The 12,529-nt window shown below is 46.2% G+C and overlaps 1 protein-coding gene across 1 annotated transcript in view; it reads right to left on the reverse strand.

The window, feature by feature from the left end:
• The window catches only part of RABEPK (Rab9 effector protein with kelch motifs), a 35,571-nt gene that overhangs the window by 20,728 nt on the left and 2,314 nt on the right, over positions 1-12,529 (reverse strand). Inside the window, exons 2-3 of the mRNA XM_075835492.1 lie at positions 8,594-8,662; positions 6,561-6,718 (exon numbers count right to left, since the gene is read on the reverse strand). Of these exons, the coding sequence (XP_075691607.1) occupies positions 6,561-6,718; positions 8,594-8,646 (211 nt within the window). The 5' untranslated portion in view covers positions 8,647-8,662. The remainder of the gene's footprint in view (positions 1-6,560; positions 6,719-8,593; positions 8,663-12,529) is intronic.

Genomic DNA, 12,529 nt, shown 5'->3' on the forward strand with positions numbered 1-12,529 from the left:
AAATCAGACAAGTTTTTATTGAGAATACAACATGTATTATACATCTTTTGCATTTCTGATAAAGTACAAAGGAAGCACTCAACAGGAAAAAAACAAAGTAACAGCATAACATCGTGTGTTTAGTACAAAGTTCCTGCAATTACATTACACTTTGCATTTCATCATTTTTAGTTGTACCTTCATATACCTCCCCCTCCCTAACCCTAACAACCAAACTCCCCCCCTCCTCGCAGTACCTCCTCTGTTGCCTGATTTGCCAAACCCCTCCACCTCCTCCATCCTTCCTGTATTCCAAACAGCGATCCCGCCATACTTTGAACGTATAAATGCGTCAGCCCACCTTCAAATCTCATCTAATGTGTCACATTACTATAGGTGTTCACCCATTTACTCCATTGCTTCTCATACTTATGGATTGCCCCTCTTTTCAGGTATATCCGATGTTCCAGTGATACTGTGTGGTTAACATATCCAACCAGCTCAGACACCTCCGGGGGATCCGCCTGCAGCCAATATTTTGCAATTAATTTCCTAGCGTGATACATAACCTTTTTGATAGCCAGTAATTCCACTCCATCCCCTCCTTCCTCCCCCATACAACCCAATAAAAAGATCTTAGGTTCCAGTGGGAAATCTCTAACATATACTCTAGATACCATTCCTTGAACTGCTTTCCAATATACATTTAGCCTCGGACAGCTCCAAAACATATGTTTTATGTCCGCCCCATCAAACATACATCTGGGACACTCTTTTGTTGTTCTAATTCGCATTTGCCATAACACCTTAGGTGTCCTATACACCCTATGCAGCAGAAAGAGTTGTGACCTTCTGTGCGCTACACTAATAGAGATTATTTTGGGCGATCCAAGTATTTCCTCCCATTCTTCATCCGCTATAGTCCCTACATCCTCTTCCCATTTACGTCTAATCTCCACCAGCGGATCTCCCAGGAATTTGGCAAGTAGCATACTATATAGCACCGAAATAATCCCCTTAGTGTCCTGTGCCCCCAGCACCCTTTCCATCCCTCCCATAGCGGAGCAACTCAAGTCCACCAGCCTCTCTTGTGCCTGCGTCGCATGCCTTAGCTGAAGATATTGGTAAAACCGCCGATGTGAGAGTCCATACTCTTCCTGTAATTGTGCAAAAAGCTTGAAAGTACCTCCCTCGTATAACTGGTGCACATATCTGATCCCTGCTTGTTCCCAATCCTAAAATCCTTCCAAAATATTAAATTCCCATAGATATGGATTATCCCATAAGGGCATATAGTTGGAGCATCCTGTAATCCCCAATATCTTCTTACTTTCCCACCAAACTTTATGTAGTAATAGTAGAGTCGGTTTCCCTCTCGCCTCCCTCCGTAATTTATGCGACTCCATGGCCTCTAATAAATCCGTTCTCTGGCCCATATAGTACACCAATTTCCCACTAGAGTTCCACTCCTCCCTATTCTTCCATCCTTTAAAGTGTTGTATTTGAGCTGCTAAATAATATATCCACGCATTTGGAATAGCTAACCCCCCCTGTTCAGCTGGTAACTGTAGCTTTTCCATTTTAATCCTGGGGATCCCCCTTTTCCACACCAAATCCCTAAACAAATTATGTATTCTCCTAAACCAATATTTAGGCAACCACACTGGGGCATTGTGCACAATATAGAGAACCTGGGGCATCAGCATCATTTTGATGAGATTTGCTCGTCCCAGTGCTGACAGCGGTAACCCAAGCCATACTTTGGTCCTATCAGTTAACTTATTCATTAATGGTATCACGTTCAACTCGACAAAGTCCTGCACCCTTGCTGATACCGTAATTCCCAGATATTTAAACGTCCGTACACACGGAACTTCAATTCCTCCAACCATCAATGGCGTATGTACTGGCTGGAGTGGTAACAACACCGACTTGCTCCAATTAATTTTTAACCCTGAGAATCTGCCAAACCTCTCCAATATCGTCATTATCACTGGCAATGAATGTTCTATCTCCCCCAGGAACAACAGTATATCGTCCGCGTATAGTGCTATACGCTCCTCCAGCTCCCCACAACGAAACCCTTCTATCCCCGGATGTTGTCTTACCATATTTGCTAGGGGTTCAATCGCTAGTGCAAACAGCAACGGAGAAAGTGGGCATCCCTGTCGCGTCCCCCTCTCCAGCCTAAAAGAGTCCGACATTCTTCCATTTGCTCTGATCCTAGCTACCGGTTCCCTATATAATAGTTGTACCCATTTTATAAAGTTCCATCCAAAGCCAATCCACTCCAATACAGCCCACAAGTAGCCCCATTCCACACTATCAAACGCCTTGGCGGCGTCCAAAGACAACACTGCTCTACACCGCGCCTCCGGAGCATCTGTCTGCAAATTTAAGAAAAGTCTACGTAAGTTAGCTGCTGTAGAACGTGATGGCATAAATCCCGATTGATCCGTCCCTACTATTTTAGTCACTACTCGCGACAACCTATTAGCTAGTATTTTGGCTAAAATTTTTACGTCCGCGATTAACAGAGATATCGGTCTGTAAGAGCCAGGTTGCGTCCGATCTTTCCCTTCTTTAGGAATTACAACTATAGCAGCTTCATACATTGTCTGCGGTAAGCGCCCTCTGGCGAAACTATCCTGGAACACCTCCAGTAACTCTGGCAGAACTGTCTCTCCATATGTTTTATACAATTCAGTGGGTATAACATCTATCCCTGGAGCCTTTTCATTTGCCATAGAACTCACCGCTTCCTGTATTTCCTCTAAAGTAATTGACTCCTCCAACCCCTCCCTCTCTTCCTCCCCCAAGGTAACCCATGTAATTTCTGCCAGATATTCTGACAGAAGATCCTCCGGATAGTCCACCTTAGTGCGATATAGTTCCTTATAAAATGATGTCAGCACTTCTAATATATCCCCTGTTTCCCCCACCATAGTCCCATTTGCTGCCTGTAGCTGATGGATGTACGCACTCTCCCGCTCCGGCCGTGCGATATTTGCTAATAATCTGCCCGTCATTTCACCCTCCTCATAATATTTTTGTTGCAAAAACAATCTTTTATTAGCTGCCTGCTCCAGCTGGTGTTCCTTAAAGGGAACCTGTCACCAGCATTTTAGCTATAAAGCCAGCAATACCTGGTGAAAGTGGGTGAAAAATCATTGTCATCTAAGCTATAAATATGTTCTAAGTAAGCTCTGTAGCTTTAGTATTCCGTTTTTCAGTGGTCCCATGCCGTATGCAAATGAGCAGAAAAAAGTCAAATCTTCATCTGAAAAGAGTCAGACTTTCATTCCTCCAGCATCTCAGAGTGGACTCCACCTCCTTTTTGATTGATAGCTCCTTAGCCAGTCAGGGCCGGACAGGCGGTGGCAGTGGGTGTGGTTAAGAAGCTGCATCCCAGAGGGAAAAATAATTACCATAAAAGGCGGGAAAAGTTTAAACGACTATATTTACTGACAGAGGAGGACTTCAGGAAAGAAGAGAACAGGAACGAACTCTGGACAGCTGCGGCCATTAAGGGGTCAGGTGAGTTTAACAGGTAAGATGTTGATGACAGGATCCCTTTAAGCAATTTTTGAGCAGCCTTCCATTGGGCTAAGGTTTCCGCAGTGTTATTGGTAATGTGACTTAGCTCTGTTATTGTCACCCGGTCTGTCAAATGTTGACCCACCTGCCTTGTCTTAGTTTTTATGTGCGTGATCTCCCTTATATACACCCCTCTTATATTCGCTTTCATAGAATCCCATAGAATATCTGTAGGGACCGTACCCTTATTAAATTCGAAGTATTCTCTCAGGCTCATAGTTATGGTCTCCTCTCCCACCAAGCGTATCCAAAACGGGTTGAGCCTCCAGTGCATTCTCAACCCCCCCGTCTGTAAACCTGTTCGGAGCTTCAACAACATTGGAGAGTGATCAGACAGCGATCGCGGTAAATATTCCACCCCTTCCACACATTCCATCCCCATTCCATTATTAAACATTAGGTCTATTCGGGACAGTGATCCATATGTAGATGATACACACGAGTATTGCGTAGTAGAAGGCCACTTTGCCCGCCAGATATCCGTGAGCCCAACTTCCATCATGTATTTACCAAACCTCGTCAGACAAACATCTCTCCCCCCCCCCCATTTGGAAATTTATCCCACCCTTTATCCATTATGTTGTTAAAGTCTCCCATCAATATGGTCGGTATCATAGGCCATCCAGCCAGTTTCTCCAACACCTCTCGTATTGGGACCACAGAGTACGGGGGAGGTACATACATCACTACAATTATATATTCCCAGTTAAACAATTTACAATGCACCCCGACATATCTACCTTCCCTATCCTTAAAGGAATCCAAACAGCTAAACGGCACATCTCTATGAATTAGGAGGCTAACCCCCCTCGAGTATGTAGAATGAAAGGAATGGAAGCTGTGTCGTATCCACACCCTATGCACCTGTTGCACCGTATCAGCAGTAAGATGGGTTTCCTGCAAGCCCATCACTCTAGCGGACTGCCCTTTCAGGTAATCAAATATAGCTTGCCTTTTAGCTATCTCCCCCATACCTCTCACATTCCAGGACAACAAATTTACCCTACCCCCCATCTGGACATTTCTTGCTTTTGACAGTGGCTATTCCCATTACCTCCAGTGGTCATCAGAGCGTACTGCGTTTCAAACTCCCTTTCCCTCCAAAACCTTTCCCCTCCCCCCACCCTAACCCCCCCAACTTTCCATAAACATACCCTCCTAAGAGGGCTCAGGCTGGCGAAGAAAACTTCACCACTTTGACCATACAGCTTCCCACTCACTTCGTAGAGACACATTCTGTTTCCCTACAGTTTTAACCTTCAGAACCAAGAACCTCCCGCTACCTCCTCCGCAATAAACAATTAGTATTTTTATGACTCCAATATCCCATTCTGCCCTTGAACTGACAGCACTTTCGACCCCTCCAACCATCAATGACATATGGACTTCAGCCCAACCTTAGACCAACATATAAATGCATAAAAACAAGGCCTTATGCCTTCCTCCTTTCATAGCAGAGTCCCCTCTTCAACCATCCGCCTGTTGATCACGCCGCCGCTTCCTCTCGATCCTGCCGTAAGCGATCTTCATGACTGTCCAGCCATCTTAGTGCATCTTTCGGATTCTCAAAGAATTGCACGGATCCCAACGCCGCCACCCGAAGCTTTGCAGGATACAGCATGGAATACTGAACCCGATGGTTCCTCAGCCGCCTTTTTATGTCCAGAAATTGCATCCTCCGCTTCTGAACTTCTGCAGAGAAATCCGGATAAAATGACACCTTCACACCGTTCACCCGAATATCTTGCCTTTCCCGGGCCTGTCGAAGAATTATATCTCTATCTTTATAATGGAGCAGCTTTACCAGGACAGGTCGCGGTGGCCGCCCAGGTGGACCAGGACGCGTGGGTACTCTATGAGCTCTTTCCACTGCAAATAATGGGGTCAGCGACTCTTTTCCAAAAACCTCCAAAAGCCATTTTTCAAAAAAGGAATCCGGATTGGACCCTTCCACTTTTTCAGGTATTCCCACCATCCTCACATTATTTCGTCTTAAACGATTCTCCAAATCATCAGCTTTGGATAAGAGATACTTAACATCCTCCGCCACCGCATTTACATCTCTTCTCATGGGCAGCATTCCATCCTCTAAGTCGCTGACTCGACCCTCCACCGCTGTTGTGCGCTCTGACACCTTCTGTAAGTCATGGCGTATGATAGACAAATCCTCCTTAATTCCCCCCACCTGGCAGGTAAGCTTAGCCAGCGTAGTATTACTCAGGCTTACCGCCGAAAAAACATCTGCCAGCGTGGGGCCAGGCTTGTCCAATCTCTGCGTGCCGCCATCTAATCCTCCTCCTGAACCGCTTGAAGCGTCTCCTCCATTTTCCTCCTCCTCCTCTGACTCCATCTGTGCTCGCAGCGGCTCATATCTCGAGCCTGTGCGGCCAGCCTGCTCCCTCCCTCCATCCGACATCCCTCCATCTGCCTCAGGTTTCATAGGGGCCTTCCTGGCAAAGCGTTCCAGCCTGGATGCCGCCGCCCCTCTCACATCCCTGCTCTCTGCATGCGAGCACATGTCGGCGCCATCTTGCAGCCCCAGCTCACCGTCCTCTGCCGCCTTCGATTTCCTGGACCGGGTCATAACAGCCTCCGTCAGATCCAGAATTATGCCTGCCGGATCACCGCCGTCTCCTCTTTCACCACAGGTATGTCCGCGTTAGTATAGTGGAGTCTCAGGATGATTTCCAGGATATCGGCAGCGGGAGCTCCGGTTCCTGCGTCCTCTTACATACGCCGCTAAGCCACGCCCCCCATTAAAAGATGCTTTTATAATTTTCTCATGCAATAAAGGGAATGCTACCAAGTGTAATGTGTGCAAACTTGTTGACTGTTCCTATTAGTAACCGGCAGAATTGTGAATGTACGATCTCAGGAACAGTGCAAATAAAGAGTCACTATTCTACCGCATTCTTTTAAAGTCTACTAAAAAGACATGAATAAAACGAAATTATTTTGCAGTAACCAATAGTCATTTTCTTTACCTAGATTTATCATGTGTGCATCAGAGTAGCAGCACCCAGGATCTGCCCCTCCAACAATGACCACCTTTCCCTTTCCACGGTCATCGGAGGCAGGTACATACAGACATGTATGACCCACACGAGGGCTCGGGGCTTCTCCACTAGGAGTGAAAGCATACCTGTGGAGATATATCCAATAATGGATCGATTTGTAACAGCACTTATATACAGCTCTAGGAAACATAGTTTTATTGTATAGGACTTTTGTCATGTCTAAGCACTTTCTTTGGTTGGTTGCGGTTTTCTAATAAAAAGGGTCTGGCCAACAACTAGTTAATAAGTAAAAATAAGCCGTAAATTACTTTTATGGAACGCAATTAAATTCAAACGTCGTAACCGTAATTAAAGACAAGAACTAAAAAAACAAATCATGTGGCCATAAAATTTCCCTTTATATTAAAGTGGTGCTCTGAGAACATATAAGGAAAATAGTCATGGGCACACTTATGGGGGGGAAGGGGGTTCCCTTAGTACCTGAGCGGTTGATGAGATGCCAATAAAATTATTTGTGCCACCGCTAGGAGGAGCTCACTGTACATAGATTTATTATAAGGAATCTGTCAGCAGTTTGACAGCGTGATATAGGGGATGGGGAGGGCATGCGAGTTGCACTGAACAAGGAATTGATGTTTAATTTCCCAGGCACCGCGGTCGCAGGTGCCACTGAGGCGGGCTCAGCCCGTCCCCTCTGAGTGACAGCTCTAGAAGACTCCTGATTGGACGATATAGCCGTCACTCACAACAAAGTGTGGCACTTGCGACTGCAGCATTGGGGGAAATAACCGTTGGCTTCTCGATCATGCAACTTGCAAGAGAAAAGGTATCCTTACAATGCCCTCCCCTGTAAAGCGCTGTCAGATACCCTTTAATAGAAGCTGTATAAATTGGTATGCAACAGACTCCCCCTAGTGGTGGCTGCAGGCAGAACAGAATTTTACCATGTAACAATATGGCTGGGTTCACAAGTAGCGTAAATACTGTGGATTTTCCACAGCGTATTACAGTAGCAGCAGAGTGAATGAAATTTGAACTAATCTCATCCACACGCTGCATAAAAAAATCATCCGAAAAAACTTTCATAAATTGACCTGTTGGGCGTTTTTTAATCCGCAGCATGTCTATTTATGCCTGTGATTGGCTGCAGCAGTCACATGGGATGAAAAGTCATTCCTGGAGGCCAGGCTAGACGCAGGAGCAGAGCGTTCTGGGTAAGTGTAATCTTTTTTTTTTCCGAGTTGCGGCGGCGGCGGAATAGCAGCTTTTCTCCTACAAAAATCACAACATCTGCTTTTCTGTTGCGGTTTGAATTCAATGGGGAGGCAAAACCTGCAATAAATAGCAGATGTTGTGATTTTTGTAGGGGAAACCTTCGATTCCACCTAAAAAAAAAACAACTCGAAAAAAAAAAGATTATACTTACCCCAAACTCTCTGCTTATGTGTACAGCCTGGCCTCCAGGAATGATGATTCATCCCATGTGACTGCTGCAGCCAATCACAGGCTGCAGCGGTCATATAGGATGAAACGTCATCCCAGGAGGCCGGGCTGCAGGATGTCAGAGAGACGTGTCGCCATGGCTACGGGTAAGTATAGACTTGTTTACGTGCAGTTTTCCGCACCACAAATTGGTGCGGTTTTTCAGCCGGAATTCCCTGTGGCAACCAGGGCAGATATGATGTGTACTTTTACGCAGCGTATCTGCCCTGTGTGAACATACCCCATGACTGTGTGAATGAAAGCAGGGAATTTTGTGTTCTGTATCAGAAAAACCGAGTTCTGGACCCTATAAAGAATTTTGTAGCTTTTCCTGTCTTAGACCTCCATTGACCCCTGCATACCAAACCACCATAAAAATTAGGAATTAACCAGGGCTACCAATCATCCATACATTCTGTGACAGTCCATATAATGGGATGAGTGAGATAAGCAAATGCTAGACACCATCGGTGATCAGTCAGCAGGCCCCCATACACATGAATAGATCAGATACTCACCACATGGATTGTTTAGGTTCATCTTCTGGCTCTAAAATACCCAGAATTTCCATTATTGTAAAACACAACCTAAAACATAAATAAAGCGGTTACTATCTACTACATGCAACAGACATTTTCATACAGTTTTCTGGTGTAATGTTCTAGACTTTGACTGAGCACTAGTTAGCAATATTATTTCCTTGTCACAAACATTTTTGGCACATATTATTTGTATACAAGCAAATGAAAATGGGTAATATTGTGGATTCCAGGCTGATACATAAAACCTGCACTGATACATTGTAGCATTTTATTAGGATAGGAGAGATTTTTTGCTACTGGTGTATTTAGCTCACAGAGGATTGTCTAGACTGCAATGGCGTAGATAGAAGACATAATCAAATAATGTTTGATCCGTGCTATGGTGCCCCTGCTAATGTTTGATCCTTGCTATAGTGCCCCTGCTAATGTTTGATCCGTGCTATAGTGCCCCTGCTAATGTTTGATCCGTGCTATGGTGCCCCTGCTAATGTTTGATCCGTGCTATGGTGCCCCTGCTAATGTTTGATCCGTGCTATAGTGCCCCTGCTAATGTTTGATCCGTGCTATAGTGCCCCTGCTAATGTTTGATCCTTGCTATGGTGCCCCTGCTAATGTTTGATCCTTGCTATAGTGCCCCTGCTAATGTTTGATCCTTGCTATGGTGCCCCTGCTAATGTTTGATCCTTGCTATGGTGCCCCTGCTAATGTTTGATCCTTGCTATAGTGCCCCTGCTAATGTTTGATCCGTGCTATAGTGCCCCTGCTAATGTTTGATCCGTGCTATAATGGCGCCCCTGCTAATGTTTGATCCGTGCTATGATGGCGCCCCTGCTAATGTTTGATCCGTGCTATGGTGCCCCTGCTAATGTTTGATCCGTGCTATGATGGTGCCCCTGCTAATGTTTGATCCGTGCTATGGTGCCCCTGCTAATGTTTGATCCGTGCTATGGTGCCCCTGCTAATGTTTGATCCTTGCTATGGTGCCCCTGATAATGTTTGATCCGTGCTATGGCGCCCCTGCTAATGTTTGATCCGTGCTATAGTGCCCCTGCTAATGTTTGATCCGTGCTATGGTGCCCCTGCTAATGTTTGATCCGTGCTATGGCGCCCCTGCTAATGTTTGATCCGTGCTATGGTGCCCCTGCTAATGTTTGATCCTTGCTATGGTGCCCCTGCTAATGTTTGATCCGTGCTATGGTGCCCCTGCTAATGTTTGATCCGTGCTATAATGGCGCCCCTGCTAATGTTTGATCCATGCTATGATGGCGCCCCTGCTAATGTTTGATCCGTGCTATAGTGCCCCTGCTAATGTTTGATCCGTGCTATGGTGCCCCTGCTAATGTTTGATCCTTGCTATAGTGCCCCTGCTAATGTTTGATCCGTGCTATAATGGCGCCCCTGCTAATGTTTGATCCGTGCTATGATGGCGCCCCTGCTAATGCTTGATCCGTGCTATGGTGCCCCTGCTAATGTTTGATCCGTGCTATGATGGTGCCCCTGCTAATGTTTGATCCGTGCTATGGTGCCCCTGCTAATGTTTGATCCGTGCTATGGCGCCCCTGCTAATGTTTGATCCTTGCTATGGTGCCCCTGCTAATGTTTGATCCTTGCTATGGTGCCCCTGCTAATGTTTGATCCTTGCTATGGTGCCCCTGCTAATGTTTGATCCGTGCTATGGCGCCCCTGCTAATGTTTGATCCTTGCTATGGTGCCCCTGCTAATGTTTGATCCTTGCTATGGTGCCCCTGCTAATGTTTGATCCTTGCTATGGTGCCTCTGCTGTTTGATCCGTGCTATGGTGCCCCTGCTAATGTTTGATCCGTGCTATGGCGCCCCTGCTAATGTTTGATCCGTGCTATAGTGCCCCTGCTAATGTTTGATCCTTGCTATGGTGCCCCTGCTAATGTTTGATCCGTGCTATAGTGCCCCTGCTAATGTTTGATCCTTGCTATGGTGCCCCTGCTAATGTTTGATCCTTGCTATAGTGCCCCTTCTAATGTTTGATCCGTGCTATAGTGCCCCTGCTAATGTTTGATCCGTGCTATAATGGCGCCCCTGCTAATGTTTGATCCGTGCTATGATGGCGCCCCTGCTAATGTTTGATCCGTGCTATGGTGCCCCTGCTAATGTTTGATCCGTGCTATGATGGTGCCCCTGCTAATGTTTGATCCGTGCTATGGTGCCCCTGCTAATGTTTGATCCGTGCTATGGTGCCCCTGCTAATGTTTTATCCGTGCTATGGCGCCCCTGCTAATGTTTGATCCTTGCTATGGTGCCCCTGCTAATGTTTGATCCTTGCTATGGTGCCCCTGCTAATGTTTGATCCGTGCTATGGTGCCCCTGCTAATGTTTTATCCGTGCTATGGCGCCCCTGCTAATGTTTGATCCTTGCTATGGTGCCCCTGCTAATGTTTGATCCGTGCTATGGTGCCCCTGCTAATGTTTGATCCGTGCTATGATGGTGCCCCTGCTAATGTTTGATCCGTGCTATGATGGTGCCCCTGCTAATGTTTGATCCGTGCTATGGTGCCCCTGCTAATGTTTGATCCGTGCTATGGCGCCCCTGCTAATGTTTGATCCTTGCTATGGTGCCCCTGCTAATGTTTGATCCTTGCTATGGTGCCCCTGCTAATGTTTGATCCTTGCTATGGTGCCCCTGCTAATGTTTGATCCTTGCTATGGTGCCCCTGCTAATGTTTGATCCGTGCTATGGTGCCCCTGCTAATGTTTGATCCTTGCTATGGTGCCTCTGCTGTTTGATCCGTGCTATGGTGCCCCTGCTAATGTTTGATCCGTGCTATGGCGCCCCTGCTAATGTTTGATCCGTGCTATAGTGCCCCTGCTAATGTTTGATCCGTGCTATGGTGCCCCTGCTAATGTTTGATCGGTGCTATAGTGCCCCTGCTAATGTTTGATCCGTGCTATAATGGCGCCCCTGCTAATGTTTGATCCATGCTATGATGGCGCCCCTGCTAATGTTTGATCCGTGCTATGGTGCCCCTGCTAATGTTTGATCCGTGCTATGGTGCCCCTGCTAATGTTCGATCCGTGCTATAGTGCCCCTGCTAATGTTTGATCCGTGCTATCGTGCCCCTGCTAATGTTTGATCCTTGCTATGGTGCCCCTGCTAATGTTTGATCCGTGCTATGGTGCCCCTGCTAATGTTTGATCCTTGCTATGGTGCCCCTGCTAATGTTGGATCCGTGCTATGGTGCCCCTGCTAATGTTTGATCTGTGCTATGGTGCCCCTGCTAATGTTTGATCTGTGCTATGGTGCCCCTGCTAATGTTTGATCCGTGCTATGGTGCCCCCGCTGGGATCAAACTGGGCCCTTTGACTCCATCTTTATGCCCTTTCCAGACATTTTTAGCGCTCTTATTTGATAACCACGCACATCCTCTGTAGGGGAGAATCCTGCACAGGTATTTGCCCCCTAGAAGCCCAGGGTTGGACCCCCTCTCTCCCTAAGGACCCCATAGCAGCCGCATGGTCTGTAGTACATATGGACTGGATACAACTGTATTCACCTTTCTTTGAGAAAAACGAAGTCTATAGGTTCTCAGCTTCTGGATGTAAACAAATACCTTTCATATAGTGTGTGCGCAATGTGTGAATCCTCTGTGATTTTTTTCCCCCATTTAAAAATGTGATTAAATATAATGTAGTAATATGTATTTCTCTTATCAGCTGCTTCATTTTCCCGCCATTGAGTCACATGATCTCCATTCTGACTATCCAAATCGAGGTCAGTGTCTCAATGAAAGCCTATGAGACTCACATCGAGGGTCTCATAGACTTGCATTGAGACACTGAGTATGGAGGGATTCTTTAAAGAGACCCCCTTTAAAGAGACACAGAAAGATCTCGATAAATTTGTTTTTAGCTTCCTGGTAAAAAATTGCGGCAGGGTTA

The sequence above is a fragment of the Rhinoderma darwinii genome, chromosome 8 (assembly GCF_050947455.1).
Source record: "Rhinoderma darwinii isolate aRhiDar2 chromosome 8, aRhiDar2.hap1, whole genome shotgun sequence".
Taxonomy (NCBI): domain Eukaryota; kingdom Metazoa; phylum Chordata; class Amphibia; order Anura; family Rhinodermatidae; genus Rhinoderma; species Rhinoderma darwinii.